General features: G+C 36.4%; 1 protein-coding gene across 1 annotated transcript; it reads right to left on the bottom strand.

Annotated features, from left to right (window-relative positions):
- Tiparp (TCDD inducible poly(ADP-ribose) polymerase) lies at positions 1-27,941 on the bottom strand. The gene is made up of 6 exons (XM_051199509.1): positions 27,701-27,941; positions 24,193-25,153; positions 9,204-9,372; positions 7,877-8,037; positions 2,279-2,554; positions 1-1,962 (listed from the first exon to the last, which is right to left on the bottom strand). The coding sequence occupies exons 2-6, from the start codon at positions 25,110-25,112 to the stop codon at positions 1,515-1,517; spliced, it is 1,974 nt and encodes a 657-aa protein (XP_051055466.1). The 5' UTR covers positions 25,113-25,153; positions 27,701-27,941; the 3' UTR covers positions 1-1,514.

The following is a 27,941-nucleotide window of genomic DNA, read 5'->3' as shown; positions in this document are numbered from 1 at the left end:
TTTTAAAGAATTAACTTTTATTTTTGCTTAGTTTTATTAAAAAAATAAATATGTCATAAAGCTTTTGTTTCCTTTAGGGAGAAAAAAGGAACAAGTTCCATAAAATCAAACAAGCAATGGTAACATGTCTTAACTTGAAAACGATTGGGAATCACTGGTTTACAAGTTTTAACTGAATGAATGACTGCCACAGTTGCCCTTTTCCTCCTGTCAGTGGCAGCAAACAACAGGATCAACTAGGGCAAAATAAATAATTGTGTGGAAGCCCTGATAAGTGCTTAAACAGACTGATTCACTGAGACGTTTGTACAGCTGTATCTTGCTTTAAATAACAAAGAATTTCTTGTAAAGGTTGGGTAAATGAGATAACCACAAACATAAAGGAGAGCTTGGTATCTGAAGGACTTCTGTGGTAAATTATTTTATGAGCAATCACTTTCACTTCAGTTGTTCAGGTTTTTGCTTTGCTAAGAAGAACTACCTCTGTGAATTGAGGCAACAGCACATTCACCCAACAGTGCTCTTGCTAGGCCAGTGGCACTAATTCCAAGTTTGTGTTTCTTTTAAAGTAAGTAGTGTAAGGTACAGAGTCAGCCAAGAAATCCAGTGCATCTGGCAAAGCTGGCATAGGGGTGGGTTTGCTGTCTTTAACAACTCAACTCAGCAGCTGTGGCAAAGCACAGTAAGTAGCCTTTTACTTTGGATGTAGATGTCTTCTATTGTTTCATACCAGTTCAGGGTTAGGTCTGGAATTCCAAAAGAAGTACTTTTAACCCTCAAGACTGGCTTTAACCAATGTAGTGGGCAACACTAGAAGAGACTGTTTTCAATGACTGAATTTAAACACATGTATCACGCTCCACAACTAATTAATGGAAATTTTGCTGGTGAACAATTTTTTCAAATGGTTCCTTTATTGTTATTATTCCTCTGAATAGACCCTGAATTCTCAGGAAAATTCTGGAGGTTTGACTGAAATACATTTCAGTCCTGCCCACAGAATGAAAAATTCTTCCCACCTTCCAGAATTACATGAACCTACACTACCCCAAAGTATAACACATAATGCTTTGGATAGGAAATAAGCTCGGTAGTATCAGTTCCAGATGGTTTTATCAATGTTAAGTAAACAGAATCCTCACTTTGCTCACAGCCTCTATTTGTTTTGACCAACTCCTACCAGACCCAAGCAACATTTAATTAGGCTAGTCAGTTGTTTTTGTTTCCAAACACTTCTAATAATATTGCTCCCTATATGTACAAGTGTGAATGAAGAATATGCACTCTTTAGTCTTTTCCACACTGAGTACACTAACAATTAGTAAATAATTAAATAATGAGTGGCCATTTAAAAACCCATTATTTCTTTTAAAAAATTACTTTCTAGCACTTAAAAAATTGGGCCTGAAAAGAATTCTATTTCTGTCCACTGCTTTTTCCCACCCAGTCCCACCCAAACCTGCTACAAATGCTGGATTGAGTTCATATCAAATAACTTAATAGTACCAAGGTTTTCAAATGGTAACAGTGTTACTGACTTCTTCATATTGGATAACAAAATAAGGGTAACTCTGGTCATCATTAAAAATGACAAAAATCTGAGGCTCAAAGAAATTATCCACACAAGAGTCATATAAGTCACTGGTGACACTGCCAGGATTGACTGGAGGGGGCCTTCTCATGCCATGACTGCCCATTGTATATCTGCCAGTCAACACTTTGGCCAAAAACATGAAATGGACTCCTTTGGAGGACTTCTTAGAAAAGTTATGAGAGTAGCTTGCCTTCTTTGCAAAATAACTGCCTTGTCCAAACATTGTAGCATGCTTTCCACAGACACGAGGGTCAAAGTTGTGCTTGCAGATTCCATCTACTACATCTTGGGATGTTCCATGAAATAAGTGTCTCTCATTTATTATTCTGTCACGGCCAAACATTTTTCTGTTCATATATTCTTTTTTCCTAATGCAAAAAGTAGACAGGTATTTAGGAGGTCATGTAGATTATAGTAATAAACAGAATGCAGTCAAACTTTGCTTTATGGTTCCCAGGGTAAAGATATAATAAACCAGCTATGAAAGCAAAATGCCAAAAAAAAATCATACTATAGTTCATTATAAATTTTAATAGTACTATTTATAGAAATATTAAGATGATTAAAATGTGTTCCTACATGGAAAAGTATGAATGTTATACTATGCAAATGTTTACTGTGTTCTATACTTGATAATAGCTATATTAAGAAATGTTCTCTAAATTTTTCATACCTCTGACTCACCTTTTATATTTTTCCCAAAGAAACTGGTTTTGGACTCTCAATATTTGTAAAATTCTGTATTTAAATTCAGGTACAGTTTTATGAAAAAGATTGTAAATGATTCGATAACTTTTATCCTCTGCAGAAACAGGCACTTGGATGAAGTCCTGAGATGGATGCATATAAACCCATGTTTCAGGGTAAAAGTTTGCTGAAGTTACTCCATCTGGGCAGATGATTTGTGATGAAGTTGCTTCAAGAGGCAAAGAAGCCTGAGTGGGAACCCCACCAAGTGTCCTAAAATGGAGAAAAAACACTAAGTAAAGCAGTCAGGAATTGGTACATCTCATGATATACAATGCTTTGTATTAGTGTCCAGTTTTATACTTGAACAGCTTAAGCATTTATGTGTTAATATGGTATTTACTTCCTGAAGGAAAAACATAAACCTTAATGTCAGGGTGCATAGCTATGACACCAGCACTCAGATATAGAGGCAGGCAAGTATAACCTCACATCAGCCTAAGAAACTTTGTCTCAAAAAACAAACCAACAAACCCCAAGTAGGGGACTAATAAGGATAGGTAGGCTCAAGTAATTAAATGATTACTTATGATGTTTAATGCCCTGGGTTCAATATCCAGAACCCTTCTCCCTGCCCTCTAACCTCAAATAGAAGTAATACATGCCAGAATGTGCACCATTCATTCAATCTTTAAGTTCAGCTTTGTTATTTACAAAGATGAATGTAAATAAACAGTAAGCTTGCTTTTTCCTTCCTGGTCCATATATTTAAATCATACTTCTCAGCTATTTCAAAACAAGGAAAAGGGAAGAAGCGAAGAACGAGAATTCTGACCCTGAGACCCAGTTTCAGCACCAGGGTACCATAACACTCACTCATCAGTACATGCTGGTTACAAGGAAGGAGTATTATCTGCCAAGTGGATTAGGAAATTGATATTTTCAAAAGAGCTTTGTGACACAGAGGTTATAGTCGTATATGAACATTCATTTTGTCTCTAAAGAGCATATCTTATCATCACTCTCATTAATCACCTACTGAGAATATACTATATATTTCACAAGTATCTCACAAACAGTATCACTGTAACAAGAACTGCAATATGGTTTGATTACCACTACTTTTTAAATAAAGAAACAGTTCAGAGGGGCTAATAATTTGGACCTAAAATAGCAGTTGATGCATTTTTAAACCCAGGCTTGTTTCTCTCTGTCTCCATGCTTCACAACTTACAATAAAATAAGGCTACTAAGTGGTAGAATAAGATGGTTTGCCTGATTCTTACGATAACTACTATTATTGGTAGTAATACTACTGCGTTGCCATTATACTCTTAAAAGATGGTCTATTAAGAAGCTAATGCTATGAAAACACAATTGCCTTCTCTAATCCCTGTCTGCTTCAAGTAAGTAGCTATGCCTTTAATTCAATGTGCCCCAAAGCCCCTTTGTAAGTCAAAGTTTTAAGTGGGTGGATTCAGGGGCACATTTAAATTAGTTTCTCTAACCTTTACAATGAAAGACACATATTTCTTGTCTTTTGGGTCAAGAGAGCTCTGACAAATTCCTTTGAAAAATGGTACAGGTATATTTTCCTGTTACAATGGTTATTTTTTTCACTGGTATGATTTTGAAAAGAGAAGCTCCATTTCTTTAATCAGATCCTCAAAAAGTCTAGCTCTCCTTAATATGCCATCACTATTCTGAACAAATTACAAGAAAGTGTTCAACTTTTAGCTCCTCCCTTTATCCTGCTTTGCAAAGTTAGGTAGCAGCCCATTTGATTTCATTAATGGGTTTGACATTTCCAACAAAGATAAGATTCTTCCTAAACATTCTACTTAAAATAAATATATTTTACAGGCAGTGAGTTCTCTCTGTCATTTCTAGAGTTTATATACTATCCTTTTGTGGTCTTTGATGGAGTTGAAGACAAATAGTTATGGTTATAGTTTTCCTTAGTTAGGTTTAAAGATAAGTTACATCTAGGACTTTAGATTTACAAATATAGGATAGATGATAGAATAGTTTCTTTTAGTCTTGCTAAATGTTAATGGACTAAATAGTGTTAACTGTGAGTCTTATTTGATAACTGTTATGTGATATATTTTGCTATGTTAAGGTTAAAACCCTTCTTTTTATTTTAGATAGAAAAGAGGAGATGATGGGAGATGTCATTCTGTATATGTTTCTCATACTGGTTAATGAATAAAGCACTGTTGGCCAATAGGAAAGCTAGATAGGCAGAACTAGGAGACAAGGAGGAAAAGAGGAAGTAGTAAGGAGAGTCAAGATGGAGAATCTGGAGAGACTAGAACCGCCAGCTGCCTCTCGCTGGTAAGACCACATGGAAATACATAGAAATGGGTTAATAATTAAGACAGAGCTAGCCGATAAGAAACAAGTAACCGGGCCAACAGCATTGTATCAAATACAGAGTCTCTGTGTATTATTTGGGGGAGGAAAAACAGTACTCATTACAAATGGCGGCGGGCAGAAAAACAGTACTCTTTACAGATGTTATTTACAGTTGGAATACAAAATAATGGGTTTTATTATGAGGTTTTGAAGATGCTATGATGGTTAATCATACAGCATTTAGAATCACACAAGAATAAACCTACTGGAATTCTGTAAAGATATTCCCAGTTAGTCTGGGTCTCAGACTAAGTAAAATGGAAGACAGCCATCTCACATATCTTCCAATATAACTTCCTGGCACAACATCAACAGTATCCTCAAATTATGAGCCACAACAAACCATTCCTTCCTTAGGTTTGTTTTTGTTAGGTATTTTGCCAAAGTAATGAGAAAAGTAAATAATACACATGTATCTTTGTACTTTGTTTATTCCATTACTCCTTATTGTCCCCTCTTTTCCTCCCAGACTCCCTGTTCCACTTTCATATCTGCCTTACATGTAACAGTAAACATATAACACATTTTCTCTGTTTATTTATCTGTTGATGGGCACATAAAAATGATTCTTTATTTTGACTATTATGACTAGTCCAGCAATAAACACAATCATGCAGATACTCTAGATTCTATATATGGTTAACATCTATTCCCACACATAAATGCTTTCATCAAGCTAACACTCTAACCCTAGTAAAACATCTAAAGGCATGTATAGTGGACTTTTATACTCCAGCTGCCACATAAAAAAAAAAAAAAAAAAAAAAAAAACCTGTGAGCATGTTTCAAGCAATGCTACAAATGAACCACTGAAAATGTTGTTTCTGATTATGTTATCCTAATAACACATCCCATAACATTCTGAAGAATGGCTTTTCCAATTCTAACCTTATTCTCCTTGTCTCCCTTTACCATCCTGAAATGTTTCCTAAACCAATTTCAGTACTGGAATAATAATGAATTAATTTTATCCCCTAAGGAAGAGTCAAAGAAACTAAGTTTAGCATTCTTATAACCATGAGAAGATTACATGTAATAGATGTCCTTTCAAATTTAAGACATGGCCCTTCAAGCCCCTTATGGATTTGTTGCTTATGTTACATCAACTCAAGTATTCTAGGAATATTAAAGAACAGGCTTCTTATCAGCATCAGGAAAATTCTTTAAACAATGGAATGTGCTAGAAATTGTTTCCTTTGATTCTTTGAATTTAATGGTTAAATGTAAAACACAAAACATTCTCTCTAGTTAAGATTTCAACCCCTGAAATCTGCTTTCTGAAACAAATGTCCCTACCTCATATCCACATTAGGAGGTAATGTCCTATAGCTGTATACCAGGAAGACAGATTAGAAGGTGAATTTAATACTTCACCCTGGCCATCCCTACTCAATGTTCTTCTTCTTGAAACATCTGCCTTGAAACATTGCCTTGCTCTCATTTTAATCCTTTTACTACCACTGTTTCAGACAGGAAGACTAAAACAGAGGTTTTTAGAAAGAAAAAGCAAATAATTATTTTCTTTTTTTAACAAGTCTGAATTATAAAAACAGGCATATTTGTGCTCATTATTATTTTATTCCTTTAAATATATAGTTTTAAAAAAAAGGTGGGGAGCATAATCCCTTAAGTAACTCTTTTCCCCATTTAAAACTTTCCCCAACAATGTAGCATCTGAATGAGAATTTCGACCCTAAGAGAGAAGCTACATCTTGCATCTTTTAGCTCGGCATGCCAAGCTGCTGGTCTTATTAATGAGTTCTACTGTCTCACCAGGAGGACAGTATGTTCCTAACTACTGGATGTAGACAAGAGCTCCAGCTGTGCTACTAGTGAAATCCCAGCAACAACATTTTTTATTACTTCTAATTAAAAAAAAAAAAAAAAAAAAAAAAAAAAAACAAAAAAGAAAAGAAAACTTAGGAGGTAACAATTTTCATTTTCAAATATGGACTTGGAAGAAAACATAAGCCAATATACTTCTATACATATTCTTTTCATTTTGGAGTTTTGTGTGTTTGTTTTAATTTTAAGGCAGGGTCTCCATTGGTAGCCCAGGCTGGTCTGCAATTTTCTATGTATCCCAGGTTGGCTTCAAACTCAAGGATCTCCTATCTTTACCCCCTAAGCACCAAGATTACAGCCTGAGTCATCATGACCAGCTTGACTTGTTTTTAATGGTCCTCTTTCAATTCCAGGATCAAATTTATTAAGTGTTTACCATGAATGACTCAAAATAAAAATAGTAGGAATATGAAAACAGCACTTCTACCTTATGGACCAACCAATATTTTAGTTCACAGACACTAAGTAAACATAGTATCACCTTCAAAGCAAATTCTAATTAATGGTATGTCTGGGTAGACAAATGTTTTTTACACTCACATGTGCCATGAAGCATGTGTGGAGGTCAAAGGACAACTTTTGGGAGTCAGTTCTCTTTCTACCTCTTGTGGTCCAAAAAAAAAAAAAAAACAAAAACAAAAAACAAAACAAAAAAACAAAACTCAGGTCATTAATCTTGGCGGCAAGAGCCATTACCTACTGAGACACCCTTAAAGGCTATTGTGCTAAATGGTTGCATGATTTGTCCTTCAGTATCTATAAAGACATCTCAGTGGATATTTGGAGGGAAAGAGTGGCACCTGGGAAAATGAAAGCACTCACCTGCAATTCAGGTGAGGCCTAACTTCTTTTATTAAGAAACTATATTTTTTTAGGAACTAGGACAGATAATTTCATTATCGCAAGAATATGCCTTATTTAAGCAAGAAAGAACATAAATTATCACATTAAAATTAGCTCAAGGAAGAAAGAATGGAGAGCATCACTTTACAGAAAATCCACTGAAGTCCTCTGGCCATTTATCTGAGTCTTATAATTTGAAAGGATCTCCTTAGAAGAAGCAAACAGCTTTGTTCCAAACATATTTTACTTGTAGGAAAATGTTAACTACAATCTGCTTTTCGGTTCAAAATTCCAATATAAAACTCAAGCTTTTAGGGCTGGGTGAACTATAGTTATGTGAACTCGATTTACTGAAGAATTCTATCTAAAGAAAGCAGTTTCACATTCTGGTAATGGTAACCAAGATAATTCTCTTAAATTTGGTACCCAGTAGTGCATTTACACAAATGGCAAGTAAAAATGAAGAGTAAAAAACAATTGGATACTTACTGTAAATATGGGATCAGTATGAAACAGGAGCGGAAAAGGGGTCTCCGTTTTATTTCTCTCCGGAAGAATGAGTTGTGGAGGATGTAATGGTTGTTCCACATCATAAATCTAACTTCTTTCAGACCCCGAGAGTTGGCTTCTTCAATTAATCGAACAACAGACTATAGAGAAGAAAACAGAAGGTAAATGAAAATGAAATATATAATCTCTAATGATATGAGAAAAGTAACTACTAACATCAAAGGAATTTCAATAAATATAATAAATCAAACTAATTTCTATAGTTAAGATTTCTGTTCCTCAAACATGTAAAGTAGAAAGATGCTCCCTGTTCACAAGAGCATGGATATCTGCCTTACAACACATGTGAGGCTTAGTGGTCTGTTCTATTTTCAATCTTAATGATATTCTTGGGACTTTCTTGATTTACATTTGTTAAGGAAATTTTCAGAAAGGGAATTAAGGTAACAGTGTTCAAATTTCAAAAGCATAAAACAACAACAACAACAAACCCAAAAACAAAGTTCTCAAACTAAGAACCCTTAGAAGAAAAGCACAAGGGTAGTTCAAGTATGACATTTAAACATTCCCTTACTCCATTTGGAAGGTAGACACCAATCAATTCTTAAGTGACAAAAATTAAATGTGGTTCAACAGTGTGTTTAATTGGAGTTAAGGTATTGGTCATGTCTTAAAAAAATACATCAATACCAAAACCTCCTTTTGTAATTCTACAAATGAAATTAACAAACTGATAGATCATTGGAATAAGAACTTGATCTCTAACATCTAGATTCAGTTACAAGCAATATTTTCTGATGAGTTCTACCTCATAATATGAATGCATATGCACATGATAAAATTCTAAAGATATGATTTGCCTAACCATAGCTTAACCTATTCAATTACTTCTTCCATGGATTTAAGAGTGCTTCTTGTTCCATTTGGCTTCTAAAAATGTTAAATTTAACACAATTTGATTTCTAAAGCACAGAAGGCAGATACAGTCAAAAGTTATACCAATTTTCATCTCATTAAAATTATTATGAAGATGGCACCAATCTGTAAGTACTTCATCTCTATACTGTAAGATTCTGGGAAAGTCCTTTAGTGGTATTCTATGTATGGGTTTCAGATTAATGTAAAGAAATATACTTCTAGAAATATGAAGAGAGACGTTTTACCTGTAAAAGTAAGACTTAACAAAATTTACATCCTTAAGGTGTCTGATTATGACCTATTCAGTTCTAGTCACTGTTGAAAAGGAAAAAAGACCACAAGAAAAAAAAAATTAAAAGTATTTAAAAGAAAAAGAACATGCAAATACCTCAGGATACTCTCTCCATCCAAAGTGGTCTCTACAGAAGAATTTCCAATATGTGTTGTAAATAGCACTTGTATTACTACAGGGTGGTGTACACAGCCTTCGTAGTTGGTCAAATTCAGTTGTTTCAAATACAGTCATGGCATTCAAATCTGCCCAAAAATCTTGTCCTCTAGAAAGACCCAAGAAAAAAGACCTGCTAAATAAAAGCACCTAAACATCTTATTGGGCATTAAGAATATCTAATATAATCTGCTGTAGAATTGCCAAGTTTGTTTTACTTGGTATAAAAGGACATTATTGGTTGTTTTCCCCAACATTCATTCTCTACATGCTCATGCCTAACTAGACCAGCACTTCCAGGTCATATCCTTATGGCATGATTAAAATAATTAATCACTGGCTCAATCCAGCCATCAATCAATATAACCCTAGCTGCTTCTTCCTGATTAAGATGAGCTGAACCCTGGCATCAACCGTCAAAACACCAGTCTGAAGAATGAAACTGATAAAGACAAAACAAAACAAAAACAGGCAGAGAAACAAAAATTTCTGTTGAAACATGCCCCCCCCTTTTTTTTTTACAGAATTATCAGGTTATCTGTGCCAGTGTAAGTATGTATATTGCCTGGTGAGGTAGGGAAAAGATGACAGAAAACCAAAATGATACCAGAGAAAGCCAGTTCTGCTGATTCAACAAGCATCAATATTACATTTTATCCTATAAGTGAAAAAATGTTAAAAAGTAGTTTGAATTACTGAGGGCTAGCTATGAGATTTTTTTTTTCTTTCCTTTTGGTCATTATGCTATTGCTAAAACTTTACAAACATCTCCGTATTGGTTTTTGTTTGTCTGTTTTTTTTCTTTTGAGACAGGGTCTCATGTAGTCCAAGCTTTGAATTGTTAGATAGCTACTAGCCTTGAACTCCTGGTTTCCTACCTCTACCTCCCAAGTCCATTCTAAGAATCAAACTCATTTAAATCATTAATTGACGAAGGATGGGCTAAATAAAACATGTTTCCTCTTAGTGAATCATTAGTTCATGTTGAAACATCTGAACCATTAACTTTAAGAAACTAGTAAAATGTTCATTGTACTTGGCTCTATACAATGCATGTTTGCAAATTCCCAAGAAAATAGTTTTAAAAATAAAATAACATTACAGGTACTTGTTACTAAGTTCCTGTTTTTCTCCAGTCTTCCCACTCTCAATGCAGACCTCTAGGTGGATATCTATATGATAGAGGACACTCCATACCCAGTGAACCTTCTTATTGGGACAGGCTTTCCTTGTTACAAAACGAGATTCTGAGAAGGGTACTCATTACTATCTATTTGTCAGTCCAACTCTACTTTTGGTACATTTGTTTCAAGGACTGTTAATGAATACCAAAAACAAAACAAAAACAAAAACAAAAAACCCCTCTGTAGTCAAATGTTTGAAAATTAAACTGGTTACACAAGTTAAACCATTTACTGTAGCCTTTCCTCATCCCCTGTAATATGCTAAGAATGACATTGTAGTGCTATGGTAAGAATGAAAAAGCATACTTCCAAATCAGCTAAGACCCTCTCCTTTCTTACATGAGTACCTATTTACATCTCTCAATGCACATACTCCTAGAAAATATAAGGGAAATCTACTACTTTTCCCTTCATCCTATCATAATTTATGATCAGTTCCTATTCTTTGGAAAAGAAAACGAAGTAAAACTAAGCTAAAGCCACATAATGTAACTGAAGATACCAAAAAAGACCTAACTCGGAAAAAAAAAAAAAAAAACCATTAAAAATTCCAAAAGATTCTCCTGTCCCAAAACAAATTTCTTGCCTAGAAAGAGTACTAACTAGGATTCAGTCTTAAAAAAACAGCTTCAATTTCAATTAAGCATGAAATGGGAATAAAATAAAATGTAGTTGAAAATAACATTTTGGGGGAAAATAACATGAATACAGAAAAGAAACTATTAGAGAGAAGTAGAGGAGAGGCATAAAGAATAAGGGAAAGATTTTCTCAAAATTCATTACAAAATAATGAAACCCATTTATTTGCCATAATAAGGAATTTTCAAAGCATAAGGAAGGGGCAAATCACATTTGGACACTACCTTATTTATATTTATTTGTAACTAGTAATATTTAATTTAAAAGGAAAAAAACGTTCATAGGAAATTCTAGAAAAAGGAAAAATTAACCCTAAAAATGGAAATTCTTACTCTTAAGTTCAACTTCATATTATGCTGCCTGGAGCAATTTTCATGTCACTTTATAAAGGAGAATCTGATGTTATAACTCAAGACAGAAATCTTTCTCTCTCTGAAGGATATTTCAAGTTTCTAAATAATTTCCAATTACCTTCATTTCCCAGTAACTGCTTCTCAAGAAGTAAACAAACTGTCATTCCCGCTTTTTGCTGTTGAGGTTTTATTGAGAACATCTCTCTAGCAATCTCTGTACAAGCCTTTATCATGAAAACTTCATAGATAATGATTTGCATGAGAAAACATCTACAAACATGGCTTTTGCTAGATCCTCTAGGCATTCTATTCCTTTGGGCATTATGAAATTTCTATGACAAGCCCTAATTTACTTTCTTTGGATTGATTTATTAAAATACTGTTTATATTTCATTTCCAATATGCTCTTCCAGACTTGACAGAGGTAAAATAACAAATGTGATAAATATTATCTTTTTATAAGATTAATTTTGCTACCTGCTTTCCCTTAAACAGGTAATGCTTTAAAAAAGAGGTTTTTCTTCCTCCTACAATCTGTATCACTATACATGTGTTTAATATAATTACAAAGTGCTCAACATCTTCTTTATCAAGCCATTATTTCCTATTACCAGAAAGAAGTTATGAGTCATCTATGCATGGTAATAAATGGTGGGCTGAATTAGACAATGTACAAGGAATTAAACAGATAAGATCTCAAATTTCCAGGGTTCCAAAGAAATGGTAGACATCTGTCCATAAAAATTCATTAGTGGCAAATAATATTCAAACAGCCATAGTGAATGATAAATATGCAGCATTGTAGAAGAAAAATTGGTGTCCAGGAATGGATAGAGATAAAAAAAAAAAAAGACTTTATTAATCCAAGATGTATATAAGAAAAGGATTTTTAGGAGTAAAAATACATGAAATACCAACTAGTAAAGGGGCTGTGCAGGAGAACAAGAAAATGCGCTAAGTGCTTTACTCCTTGGAACATGGGAGCCATTTAAACTGTTAGAGAAGACCTTCTGAACAGTGCATAAGACATAAAGGACATGCATACCATGTACAGGCAATGGGAGAGCAGAAGTTAATCCATGACCTTGGAGTATAGAAGATCAATAGGGAGAAAGTAGACAGGGATACAGTAAATATAGGACATGTGAAAACTGAAAAAGAGAAACAAAGCTATAAAATTAGGGGGATTGTACCACTATAAAAGCAAATAAGAACTTTACTCTTATATAAGAGATTCCCACTGAGAGGTGGCCAGAATGAAAGGAAGATAGCCACTATACTGTAGAATTTAATTGCAACCTCGTCATTAATCACAGACAAAACACATCCTATGAGCAAGTTTTACTACAAGAATGAAATTAGAAACTATTACATATTTTGGTAACAAACATGCACCACACATACTTGTTCAAAACTCCAGATAGAAAACTAACTTGAAATTCTGGAAAGGACCCATTCTCATAATTTATATTCTTAACAATTGTTAGCTTATCTCACAAATACCTTCACATACTAATGAAACCAACATTTCCAGGCATATCTTACTAATGTATGCACTAGTACCTACATAGGTGTGTGAAAGAATCACACACACACACACACACACCACACACTTACTCATATCAGATAAGAAAGTGAAAAGATACCACAATGTAAAAGATAAACAGAGATGGAAGATCAAAACCAATAGAGAAAATAGGTGTTGAATAAAACAGAAATTATGACATTTCTTGCTCAGATAGTTCTTTGTTTATGCATTATGTATTTGAGAACTCAGTATAGAAAATAACTATCTTGAACAATTTTTGTATTTATAATTGAGAGACTGGTGAAATGGCTCTGGGTCAAACGTACTTGTTGCCAAGCCTGACATCCCCAGGATCCACATGGTAGAAGGAGAGAAATGGCTCCAACATGTGGTCCTCTAAACTCCATAACTATGGTATGGCATGTCCCCTTCCCACCATGCACATATGAAATAAATCTGATGTAAAGTATTTGAAATCATAAATGAAATAACTGTTTAAAAAACAATTTTTAGAAGATGCAATGATTATGTACTGGATTATACACTAGGGACAAAAGACTGAAAAAAGTCAAAATGCCACAGAACATTAGTTTAGAGAGAAAAGCAACCCATTGTTATAGTGTGAAATGTGACAGTATGAGGATAATTCAAAAGTAGATGGGTTGGGCAAAGTGTGGTAGTGCACACCTTTAGTTCCAATACTCAGGAGACACAATACATAGTGAGTTCCAAGCCAACCACATAGTGAGATTAAAAATATAAATAAATACTGATCAATGGCCTGTCACTGCTGGTAAAGGTATCAAGAGAAATAACCAGGGCGGTCTCAGAATGTGTGACATGTGAACCTAAGTCACCAAACAGACCACCACTGGTGACTTAACATATGTAGAGGTCTAAGCAGGGGATGAGGGTAGAGTACAAGAAGCACATCAGTTCATGTGGGAGGTCAGGGTGTATGTGTATACATGGGAGGTGATTAGAGATAAGACTGGACTGGAGAGATTGGCTGGAGCCAGATAAGAAAGAGCTTTGTATGCTAGGTTAAGAGGTTAGGGCTTGATCCTATGGGCACAATGACTTTTAACAAAACCCATGTTTGCCTGTTTTTAAAGCATACTCCAGTAAGATGATTTATTTTCAGTAGAAGATGGATAAAGAGGAGGGAAGAAAAGAGACCAGCACTCTTTTGTAAGATATTAGCATATTTAGTAATACTTATTACTGTAAGTTTAACAATTGTGAGATAAATGGTGACAGACTAAGAAGGCAATAAAAGAGAACTGTTTGAGAGGTAGGGTTAGGATCAAACTACATAAAGAACAATTATATGTGGATAAGAAGTCCAGTCCACGATAGCCAGGTATGGTTAACACACACATGTAATATCAGCAGAAGACTGAGGCACATAAACTATCAAGATTGAGGCCAGTCTGCATTATAACAAAGACTTTCTCAGAGTCCAGAATGTGTCCTATGTGTCTGTATTCTCAGATGATGCCAACAAAAATTATAGGAAGCAGAACACTTGTAAGTGGGAAGATGACACAAACAAAAATTAGAACTCAGACTTCAGCAAAGTAAATTAAGTATAAACTTTTCTGAACATTACTCTGCTCAGTTTTAACAAGATCAGCTAGACTTCGGAACCTTGGCTTTCTGCCTATTAAAGAGTTAACCAGTTTCTACAAGGATAAATCTATGACCTCAAGCATTTGCACTCATCCTAATAGGCTGAAATAACCAGTCACAATTAGTAAGCCCTCTTATTTTATTACTACCATGTAAGATGAAAATATCTCCTTAAGCTGAGGGTCATAATGATAGAAGGAAAAAATTAAATGCTGCCTGGAGAGTATGTAGGCTCTCCTAGCTTAAAACAAGTTTGACAGATGGGAATGTTTGCTGTTGTTGCTGAAGAAATTTCACAGGGCTTTTGATACATGGCTTTGATGTTTCCAGAACTCAGTTATGCTGGAGTATCTGCCAGCTTATATGCCTTCAAGATGTTACATGAGGATATGAGAACCAAAGACATGGTGTATAATATACCAACATATTTTGTGAAAGCACTACACTATAGTTATTAAACTTCAGAAAACTATGTACTTTACTTTAAACTATGCAGATAAACTTTTATAAAATAAGTGATAGCCCCTTTGCTAAGAGATTTTTCCTTACCTCAATGAAATGTTTGCCATCTACACACTGTGTGTGTGTGTATGTATGTATGTACATATACACATATGCATACATCTCACAAATATTGGTTAATTTCAATTTGAGAGGAGGGGATTGAATCCAGGCCATCACCTGTGCTAGGCAAGCATCCTACTATTCAGTTATATCCCTGGCCCTTTTTTTTATTCTTTGTGAGTTTAAACTGTCTATGCTGACCTTGAACTTGTAGTCCCTCTGCCAGATTATAGATAGGTAACATCAGGCCTGGATAACAATCTTTGAATCTGAAAGTATTTAAAGAGGGATGATGGTTTTCTATATTAGAAGCACTATCACTGTAACTGTGTTTTGCTAATACTGCCTAAACAAATAGTAGAGAGCTCTTGGGTGAGAAAATTAAGACTTTTACAAATGCTGACATCCCACGCAACAACTTTCACTATTCACTAGACACTTAAAATTATAAACAATTTATATACCTGGGTTCCTTTTGTATTTCAGAGTAGCTACAGTCACACACATATACATAACACAAATGACAGAGTTTACACTATTATCCATATGAATCTTGGTAGCTATGAGGAGATTAAAAAACCAAATGTTGGAGCTGGAGATATGGCTCAGCCGTTAACAGCACCTGCTGTTCTTGCAGAGGACCTAGGTTTGATCTGAACCGTGTGATGGTTCACAACCATCTGAAACTCCAGATCTAGGGGATCTCTTCTGACCTCTTTGGCACCTGGTACACATACATTCAAGCAGGAGAATAAAATAACAAATCTTTAATGTTGATTATGAATTAAATGTGTTCATTTTTAAAGAGGCTGATCTAGCAGAGGCAGGATTACTGAGTCTTAGGTCACTCATAAAACCAGAATCATGGACATATCCCATGTTCCTAAATACATTAAATTTTTTGGGTAGGGTGTAGTGAGATATCCACTCTGTCTCCTTCTGTGACACTGACCACGCCCATTGGGGAGTGGAGCCATGGGCGGAAGTGACCTGTGGAAGGAGGTAAGAGGAAGAGCCGCCGGGGAACACTCTCTTGCTAGTGGGACTCGGACAGGAGAGCATCCGGTGGAACTTGCTGGTGTTCATCTGTCCAGGTTGTAAGTTATATCTCCCTGAATAAACATCTATTCGGCCTATTTGTTTATCCTGATCCTTATTTAACCGCAATAGTAGGGAGTAAGGGTATCCCTATTTTAAGATATAAACCATTTTGTAAAATGATTATTAAGCAAAATTATGCCCATGTGTGCTATCCCTCTTGGATTATTCTGAATATGAGAAACATGCCTCATAATTTCTGAGAAGGCAGGCAGTTATAAGCAGGATATCACACTTGTCTGTATGTCAAACCTCATGTCTGATTTACATGTCAGACATTTAGTGTATGATCTTAAGAGTCATTCTAGAGAACATAGTAGAATAGGGTGGGTGGGATGGAAACGAAGAGAGGTTGAGAGATAGGAGGAAGGGGGGCGGTAATTAAGTTTCCTAAATAAAAGAATATTCCAAAGAATGTGGAGAATGGAACAAAATGCAGTTAGTAGATAGCTTATATTGCGATAAATAAGGATCAGGATAAACAAATAGGCCGAATAGATGTTTATTCAGGGAGAAATAACTTACAACCTAGACAGATGAACACCAGGAAATTCAACCCGATCCTCTCCTGACCAAGTCACGCCAGAAAGAGAGAGCACCTTCCTGGCCCCCTTCGACCTCCTTCCTCAGGTCACCTCCGCCCATCGCTCCACCCCCCAATGGGCGTGGTCAGTGCTACAGAAGGACTACCTCACTACAATTCCCCTTTTAGTCTAAAGAAAAGATTTAGGCTTAATACAAAACTATATACAAAACAGTGAATAACAAGTGTGCTCTAAGAAAAGGAAAATCGAGAACAAAATGACCTACATATCTAGTCCTAGGGTGAGGGCATAATGGAGTTTACAATAGAGTTGTCCTAAGCTGGAAAACGTAAGTCTAGTACCTAATATATCTAACTAGGAAGAGAGAATAATAGTTGTGATAGTTGTGATGCTAAAATAAAACAAAAAACTATGATACAAAGACATGGCTACTTGAATTCATTAAAATGTTTGTTAAAATTCTAATGATCCTATATTTGAAGTTCTTAACACTCTCTACAGCTTTACTCCCCATCAATGCAACCACTAAGAGCAAATTATAATATTCATACTCAAGGAAAAGAACAAAATATGACAGGCTATTTAAAAAAATTAAAAAAAAAAACTCCTAGATGAAAGCAAAAACCATAACAAACAGATTTTCTAATGTGATGTGAATAAGTCTAAAATCTTTTGTAAATAAAATACTTGTAATATCTTACCACCATCTATTTAGAGCACTGGGATTAAATTTTGCTCTCTGAACATTCCAGAAATATCATACAGCCTTAACTTTGAAGTTCAATCACATGTCCTAAGACAAGTAAAAGGTAAACTGAAATATATTTAATTGTGGCCTAATAAGGAAGTGAAACTAATTTCTATGAGAATAGCTGGGATAGGAAGCACAGATCGGTTTTTAAAAATCATGCTAAAAGTTATATTTATACCTTATATTGCTTTAAACTATGCAATTAAAGAGTATTGAAACATATAAAGATCCTCTTTGCTGATAAAATATTTTAAAAGGAGTTTCAATGTGATCAATCAAAAATGTGTGCCATATATACAAGGCACAAATTAATTTAATTTTTAGAAATTTCAAAGGACTAAAAAAATTTATTTATAAAATGCTTCTACATAAACAAAATATTTAATTTATTAAATTAAAATCTTTAAATCACTTTAAAATAATCTTAAATTAGAACTCATTTATACATAAACAAGACACTAATTATAAACATTGCAGGACATATTCTAATAATATTAGAAAGATACAATGTAGTAGTCCAATTTATTTCTAATTTAATATTCCAATTACAAATTACTCTCTAAAATAAAACTATTCCAAATTTTGTTTAACTTTGTCTTTTTTTCCCAGTTACTCCAAATGAATTGAACTGATAAATAAGAGAGATGGAAATATCCTCATTGATGGCTATTTATGTATTTGGTGCTAACAACCTAAAGATAAGTAAACAAGTTTTATCAGACTAAAGTTTAATGAACCCAAACTAATATACAGATAATCCATTACTGACAGCTTCTCAAGCAAATGCTTGTGGAAGGAATGAGGAAGTTTTTACAGAAAAGATATTGAGAGACCTTAAAGAAAAAAAGAAAGAAAGAAAGAAAGAAAGAAAACTATGACTTTTTACAGTGACCACAAAAGTTTTAACCATGATCTTGAAATGGTAATTTTTGGGAGGAGAAAAGGTGTCTACAAAGTTAAATTTCTCTGATGCATTCAATTTCAGGAATACCTAAAATTTTTTAAATTAACAAATTAATTGTAGAACATCTCACACATTTTTGATATATGATAGTATTGGAATAATCCAAATGTCAAAAAGTAAACAAGAATTTTTCTTGCTTCCTTATGAATGTCTTCTATTTTTTTAAATAAAGATGAGAATTAGGACCCAGTATTTCTTCTGTGCTTATTTTTTTAATGTCTAGAAATAAAGCTAAACCAGGTGACAGAAACCAAAAACCAACCACAGCAGGAAATTATTTAGGGTATTTTGCACTGTTTACTGTCTAGCCCTGATCAGCTGTGGGAATTGTGGTGATCAGAGTGTAAGCAAGATCCTGAAAACAAATGCAACTGCAAAGCTCATCTTTGGGTTCCCATCCCTGCCATTCTTTGATGCCTGACTAATCAATGCTGGTAACAACTTGGAGCAAAGAACTTGTAGCTATTTCAAATGAGAAGAAACATGGTAAGAACCTCTTAGGATGCAAAAAGGAATTTTCTTAAAAAAAAAAAAATACAACTAATGTGAAAGAAGTGCTGTCTGTTTCAGTCAACATAACACAAACCTTTCTTTAATTCTCAGAAGCAATTGCACTAAAGCATAGAACTTAAATTTGCATAAAAAATACAAATTTACTAAACTCTCAGACAACTTAGTCATGAAAGTTTACAATACACTCTACACAATTTCTTCTGGTACAAATAGCGGAATACGAGAAAGACAACAGCCACCCTACCATTCTCACTCTTTTAAAAGCTTATCCTTTGCAATAACCATGAAAGGGTTCTTTACTGGTCAAGTGGGTGCTTAAGTTAGTCAACAGAATAAAGCAGAAAAGGAATGAAAAGACAGACAGATTTTACTGTGTAGAACAGCAAAGAGGAATGGTTAATTAACTTTCTATGCATTCTTGAAAACAACTGGCTAGGTCAGAAAAGAAAAATTCCAAGTTTTACATTGGATAACTAGAAGTTTTTGGATAGCATCAACTTCTAAAAATTGCATCTTCTTGACAACAGAATTGGTTCTATTTAGTTAAGTCTGCAATATCTTTTGTATAGACTGATCAATCTACAAAACACAAACTGAAATAAGTTCATTTTACATAAAAATCTTTAATACCAAAACTTCACATTGTATTTCAAAATCTACTACTTGAAATTTCAAGCTCTTATATTTACAATTTGAGGCTTTCAGTTATTATTTCAGAAGTTGGGCTGAACTGGATGGATGAGGTTTAAAACAATTGTAGAAAAAAAATTAATAGGGGGGTCTTTATGCAGTGTAATTCCTGATCCCAAGAAATCCTGACTTTTCATAAATAAGTATAAAAGGACTAATGTAAAAACCCAGAATCTAACAGACGGTGGCTCAATCTTCAGCATTGTTCTATCTTTATGCAATTATAAAAAGAAACACTGCTTACTTTAAGAACTGAGTTTCTTTCAAATTCACCAGTGTCCACTCTGAGCCTGGCTTTCACAAAGCTGTGCCAGAATCAATCATAATGGAACCCAAAGTAAGATTTTTTCCCCCCCTTTGTAAAGTGATATACACATGCACTTAGTTTCCCTCCACAACAGAGACTGGTAATTACTGAAGTTTGCTGATCTAGGTTAAAAGGACTTGACAACCTAATCTAAATACATTCCAGAACCAACCCCATCAGACCAAGAATGCACAATCTGGTGGTCTCAAACTGGGGGATAAGAAATTAGAAGGTCACAGAAAACAGTTACAATTTACAACGGTTGGCTTTTAGTAGCATTCCTTCAGTAGTTAAGGTTTATACATGATATAAACTGCTTCACTCTTTAGAAACAGCATTCAAATCTAGAATAAGGTGAGGATCCCTGGTCAGAAATACAAAGAATTTAACTTTGCTTTATAATTAAGAATTCTAGTGCAACAGAAAATAAATGAAAAAGATTACAGGGGCACAGAAGAATTAAAGTATCTTGTATGCCTGAGTTTTTCTTTATACCTTAGTTATTACTAGTATTCCTTTTTAAATGTATAATAAAAATTAAAAGCTTTGGATTCAACTGGATAATAAAATATATTTTGCATCATGCAATTATATTCAGGACTTGCCAGATAGTCTTATGAGCTTTGATTATTTTTACTACTGTCTGAATAATTAGAAATCTTGCTTTTTCCAAGGTTCATTTTCATTACATCAGTAAAAGCCTGATCCCAACCTGAAGCCAGGTGACAGCTGCTTCAAAAAGTAACCTACTTATTGATGAAAAGCTAGAAAAATAAATGAATTACTGCTATTGATTCCTATGACAGCTCTAAACAGACCTACTAACTTCTCTAGATTATTGCATAGATACCAATTAAACTTGATTTCATATGTAAATAGCAGCATAAAGAGGTAGGAAAAAATAAGTCATTGCATGGCTTTATCATAATAGCACAAGGTACCCATTTTGAAAGTCACTTCAAACAAGTTCTTATTTATGGATCTCTGTCTTTCTCTTACACAGGAATTTTAAAAATAAATTCAAACTCATACAGCTGTGTATATCCAAGAAATACCAAAAGTCACAAGGCATAGTTAACTTTCAGCTATTCTTCTCTGTTCAGTGTTATCAATAACACATAATAAATTAGATCATACATCATCACAGCTGTGTAGATGAGACTAATTTGGCTAATTTAACTATTCCAGTCAAGTTTGGTCAGGAGCTTGCTCTAGTTTAGATAATTTACTAAGTCATAAAAACCACAACATAAGCTTTCTATCATTTCTAGCATTTCTGGCACTGTCCCCTGGATAGATTTTTGAAAAGGCTCATAAGAACTACTACCAATAAAAATACATAGCAACCAATATTTTAAGAAAGTAAAATTCTATTATCAATAATCACTAAGCAAACACAAATACTAAACTCTGAGCTGGCAATACAACTCACACCTATAATCACAACATTTAGGAAGTTAAGGTATGAAGAGCATCATTAATTCATTGCCAGCCTGGGCTACAGAGCAAGACCATGTCTCAAACTAAACAACAGAAACACCTTTTCCTTGAGAAAAACTAACCATGGATTCACCCCAATCCTCTTTCAAGAAACTGAGAATTAGGAATACCCATTGGTTACAGTTTTCATTGGCAAGTTAGCCCCAAAACCCAGTTTGTGGTTTCCTTCCTTATTAATGAGTAGCAGTACCTAAAAGAATGTTCTGACTTACTTTAAAATGAATGTATGTGAAACCAAGGGTGGTCTTGGTTGCTAAAGAGATTTGCACTGCCTCCAGTTCCAATGATCAACAACAGAGTATTCCAATAGCAAGGATCCTTTAAAACTGCTTAGTTCTGCCATTCAAAATCACCATCTACTAATAATGAGTATCTATAATGTTACAGATTATTAATAAAAAAATACACTAAGTGTTGTTGCTCTCAGCTGCATATTTCAAATTCAGAAATCCTTGAAGGTATGGCCCATGTACAAAAAAAAAAAAAGAAGTCTAAAAATCAAATTTGGAGTTGAGACCCGAAACTAACTGGTTTTCAGGTTATGAGGGCAATAAACACCTGTGACATACAAAAGCAGAGAATGGAAACAGAAGGATTTGTTACAATGAATCAAACATGCATTTATTACCCAAATCTCATAAATGTGTTTTTAGTATATAAGCATGATCTTAACTAAAGAGGAGAAAGGGAACTGTGAACCTGTCTGGCTTAATTTCCTACCCAATTTCATTCCTGAAAACGAAATAAATACTATATATCCAATTTTGATTGGCTTAGGTGTTAATCCTCACAGGTGCAAAGAAAAATAATTTCGTATGCATAGTTTTAAACTATGACCCATCTGTCCTTGAGACCCAGAACTATGATACATCCCTCAAAGTCTACAAAATAATAATGATATAGTGTATAATTATGATTAAGTCATATAAACTACCCCAAACCAGTAGAACAAACAATTGCCATTCATCCACTGTTCCTGAATCCCAAGACTGACTGAGTCCAATACGGTCATATACACAGCTGAACACACATTTCCTGGTTATGTGCAATCTGCACAGATAGACCAGCTTTGCAGGCCTGACCACAGAGATTAATAGCTTTAGCCAAATAATGTGGTAACCATGTGAACCTGGGCTGCTCCAGCTTGTTTGTGAATCTCTCAGCAAGGCTCAACATGCTGTTATCTGCATCTTGTTGCCAGGAAACACAACATCGCTTTGGAATACAAGGAAAACCAGGTTGCAATTGACCACAGGTCAACTCCCCAAAAGCCTAATTTTTGACAATTATTTATAATCTTATATTTCTTCTTGTAGTTCACTGAGAATTTCATTACTAGTTAACAAGTTCATATTTTCAGTTATGTTATTACTGCAGGGCCACTTACAATGTAGTAGCAGCAATATCAATTTTAATAGTAACTCACTCATACTTTTCTTCTCTTAAGCGTTATAAACATATTAGTAAACATCATTAATACTAATTTGGAAATCAAGCTCCTACTGTAACTACTTTATAACTAATCCTATAATGTATGCTAAAGACTCTAAACCTGTCTACTTTTCAGCAAAATAATATTACAAGATACAAAAGCCCAATACCTTGCTGACCTAAGAATTTTTAGGCCTTTTGGGACCAAAATGACTGTCTTGCCTTGCTCATGATAACAGATTGTAATGTGTTAGACAAGGATCCTGCTAGTTTCTTTCTGACCAACAGAAACTTAATGTACCAAAATGTTCAAGTACTCAATGGAGTGGAAATCTGCTTCATAAGTGAAGTGAGAGGCCACTGCTCTGAAGTGTCTGCAATCTGGAGCTGGAAGGATTAGAGTGGCTTTGAGAATTCATAAACTTAATTACTCTTGACAGAACAATTAGAATTGCTAGCTCAGGGGTAATACAGTTTTTGGACAATACCTTATTAAAATGACTTTTAAGAAATGGGGACTGGGATGATGGCTCCGTCCTTTTGCAGAGGACTAAGGTTCAGTTCCTAGCACACACATAAGGGCTCACAACAGTTTCTAACTTGGATTCAGGGTATCTCTTCAGGCCTCTGCGGGCACCGGGTGCACAGATATTCATACAGGCCAAACACCCATACACATTCAAACACCATCAAAATAACATCTTTACACACACACACACACACACACACACACACACACCCATATATATGTGTGACCATCCCTCAAAGCCTTTCCATATACATATGGGAAGAAATTCTGAATTATTCATATAAATTATTTAGTCATACTAATGAGGAAAACAAAAAGCTCCAAATATTTTATCACCTATTTAAAACAGCTACCTAACACATAAAAATTTAAAAACTAGATAAGTATTCACTTTAAGTTGCACATGGATTTCCTTTCAAAGTCAAGGTGATTATAATTAAAATAGTACTTGATTCACAACACTCAATGTTCATACAACTTTCATTCATACACACACTAAACAGAATGATATCTAAATTACTCAAATCATAAAAAGAGACTACACTAAACTCAAACACCATGAAGTCAGAATATAGTAAAAGACATAAAAAGAGAAAATTAAATGGAAAACTTGGTACACTACTGAAAGAAACCACCATGCCAAACTTCAGCTTCTTTTTCATCCTTAGAACATTTAACAATTATTAAGTTATAATACATACCCATACTTCATTCTCATTCTATCATTTTCTGGGTTACAATAAAATCTTTCCAAGTGCTCCTGAGAATCATTGGAAACACTCTGCCACTTCTGAGTGGTTGTCCTTTTGATCTGCCAATGATAGGGCAATACGGTGTGATGTTTCAAACAATCCCTGCCATAAATGCAAGTGCCTTGCAGAAAGTCCATACAAATTTCAATTCCATTCTCTTGGTGAGTATGGTACTGTAGCTGGTTTACTAGCTCAAACACAAGGTCAAGAGAAGCTTCCTCACTTTTGTCTTGGAAGAGCTCAGTACTCAACTTATCACTGGTATCCAAAATGTACTGGATTGTAAAACTATTGTCTTGGAAAGTTCCTGGAACATAATCCATAACTTTATCTATGCAGTCAGGACTAGTAGGAACATCGCCTGAAACAGGATGCAAAAGGTCAGTTTGGAAGTGTCCTGTTGTAGAATCTGCCACTGTCCCACTGATGGTTTCTGGTGGAAAACTGTGATCCTGGATTGGAACCACCTGTTCTGGAGCATCAGTAGAAGGATGAGCTTCTGGTAATTGGCCCTCAACATTTGTCTCATCAGGAATCAAGACAGACATACTGTTTTCTGCTGGTGCACATGATGGGTTGAGTTCCAGGGGTTTTTTCACCATACGTTCATGTAAGCTGCTCTCATCTGCATTTTGGTCTCTAGCTCTAAAAACTCCATCAAGCGAGCCAGATTCTAGCAAAGTGTTTAATATTGGCCTCAAAGACCTTAGGGTTCCAGTTCCCAATCGTTTCTGATCCTGTTTTTTCTTGAAACAAGTTTTCAATGGAGTGATCTTCTCAGAGATTCTCATTTGGCATGAGAAGTCTTCAGGAGGAGAGGGAGGCTGTACTACACAGTCTGGCTCAGGTTCAGTGGTTTCCATTTCCATGATGTGGATTAGCCCCAACTTCGCCTCAGTATCTACAGATCCTACCAGGAAAGAAAAAAAAGGTGATCATTTGAAAACTGACAACCGAACCCATTCATTCATTAAAACTTTTTGTGTTGGTCTATGAATAAGTATCTGCAATCACTGCTTGCATTGTATGTAGCTCTTACAGGGCAATTTTCATTTTTATTGAGCATTTAAGACTCCAAAGTTTTGCTAAAACCTGCACTAGGCAATGGTAGATGAGAATGTATCTTTCAGTAGGTATGTATCACATATACATGGGCTTAATCTATATAACAGGCTGTGGTTATACTGGGGTATGAATTTTTACTGTGAAGTAGAAACAACTGTCTTTTCTAGATGAAGCAGAGAAACCACATCTCCACTTGCTTTGTGGTTCCCTTCACAGTTGTTTATGTATGATCTGTCTCATGAGTTTGCAAAAACTTATGTTTCTTTGGGAGGGAAGTTCATCAAAAGGATAAACTTAAAAGCTAAAAAGTGAAAGAACTAGGTGGGGGAGGATGTGTGCAAGAACAGAAATAAGAGCTTTCAATTGAATTGTGATATAAAAGAAACCCAGTAGCCTGATAGCATTTTTATAATCTGAAAGTCCCAGTATCTAAATCCCAAATGTTAAAGATCTACTTTTATAATTAACAAAAACATTATTAAACAGAAGGAATATCAGAACATGCTTAACTTCAATAGTCACTATACTGTGTGTTAGACACCAAGTACAACACAACTATACAAAAAGTCTTCCAGTCCTTGTCTTTAGAAGCTGCACATACCCATTTAAAAAATAAAATCAAATGAAAGTATATTATAAACAAAAAATACAATATAAAACACCAAATCTCAGAATCTGAATGAACTGTGAGGAACTAAGAAATTTTCTTTCAAGAACCAGCCCCTTTAAAAAGAGTAAGATTTCCAGGTATTTACTAATTGTGCCCGATGAGAAGGGACAATGGTGAACAATTAATGGTCTTTTTACTTGTCCAATAGACTGAAAGAGCTCTTTGATGCAAAAATCTATGATTTAACCAAGTATGCATCTGAGGGGACCAGTACAGTATCTAGCACAGTGCACTACTGAGGATATCCATAAATATTTCGTGGCTGCATTACTGAAGAAAAGGCACACATTAGATACTTTGCTCTTGGTTGAAGGTCAAAACCAAAAATGATAAATCTGTGTGCTTTTAAAAAACGAATATGAAAATCTAGAGCGATTTATAAGTCTATGTATAAAAAGTGCTTAATAATCAAAACTCAGAAAAATACAAGGCATGGAACAAAGTGTTAGTCTAAGTACAAAAGAGATTTTTTTTTTTTAAAGAGTTCAGTATGAGCTGGCTGGCATTGTTAGAGAAAGCTTCACGAAGGAGGGATCTGACATGAGACATAAATAACTGGAGAGCAGCCAAGCCAGGCGTTATTATTCATCATTCGGTGCTCTAGCCTCAAGGCTCAATTGGCACAGATTGTGGTATTCCCTCTCCGTATCAAACCGGCCTGTGCCTTCCCCCACGCACGCACATTATCCACTCCTATCACACCAATCCAAGCAAACACTAAAGCCATCTTATTTATACGTGCACACACATACAGAGAGAAGCACGCGCACACACAACTTTTCTCTTACTGCCCAAACTCGGAAACAGAACTGGGAAGCAGAGGAGAGGAGAACGGAAGCCACCAGTTCCTCAATTAGTTTGCATAACAGAAAAATAAAGACTGGAAGGACGTTTCCTCCGGCCGCCCGCAGCGGGCAACCCAATCGCGCCACCCTTCACCTCGTGACGCCCGGGTCGTCTGGCACTCCCGGCTGATCACACCTTCCATGGAAACCGCCCGCTCCAAACAGCCCGCCGCCGGGAGACACCGGGGCGCCCGTCCGGGTCCGAGCGACGCCTCCTGCCGGCCGCGACCGTCTACGCAGGCACCACCGTCCGCCGCGCCCGTTCCACCCGGCTCTGCACTTCGGGGTGTGGGTGAGCATCCCCGCCCTCACTCTGTGCTCAGGAACCCGGGCTCCCCCCCCCCCCCGCACTCACTCACGGTCCACCCTTCTCAGGACTCGACCTCCCCGAAGCCACTCACCCTCCAGCCCTGGCACCTTCCGAGGACCGCCCTCGGAGTCCCGGGGCTGCGGGGCCGAGCCCCAGCTGGCGTTGCCCGGGTGGCGGGGACAAGAAAGGGGACCGGTGCGCACTCAAAGTTGCCACCAACACAGCCTGCAAACTTCTGGGCTGCAGCCCGGAACGCGCGCCGGCCGGAACCGTCCCGCAGCGCCGAGCCCTCCCGCAGGGGCTGCCCTGGCTGCTCGGCCCCCCGGGGGAGCCCGGCGGCGGCCCCGCAGCCCTCCGGCGCCGGTCCATCCATACACCTGCCCAAGTCCCGCTGACCCGAGCCTACCCAGTCCCACCCCGCCGGCGACGGACGCCGCCGCATCCAGCTCTCCCTGGCACTCTGCGGACCCGCCGCTGTCCCGGCGGGGACTCGGGGCGGCGAGGCCGGCGCCCGCCATCCCGCTGGGGGTCCCTCCACCGCTCGCAGCCCACCCCGAGCCCTTTTACCTCAGGCGGGCTGCCCTTAGAACGGACCACAGGCTCGGCGTGGCGGGCCGGGTCTGCGCCAGCGGTTTGATCCGAGGGCGGGTGTCGGCGTCTAGGGGTCGTGGGCGGCCGAGGCGGCGAGCCGCGGGCGGGCCATTCCGCGGACTGGGGCGCAGAAAGCCGCGACAGCGCTCCGGGCTCCGGCTCGCTCGCCTGTCAGCTCCAGCTCCGCTTTAAGTGGCTTCCGGTCTCCTCCTCCCGG

Source organism: Phodopus roborovskii, unplaced genomic scaffold (genome assembly GCF_943737965.1).
Source record: "Phodopus roborovskii unplaced genomic scaffold, PHOROB, whole genome shotgun sequence".
In the NCBI taxonomy this organism is placed as follows: Eukaryota; Metazoa; Chordata; class Mammalia; order Rodentia; family Cricetidae; genus Phodopus; species Phodopus roborovskii.
Note: the sequence above shows the minus strand (reverse complement) of the source record. Positions and strands in the feature narration are given on the sequence as shown.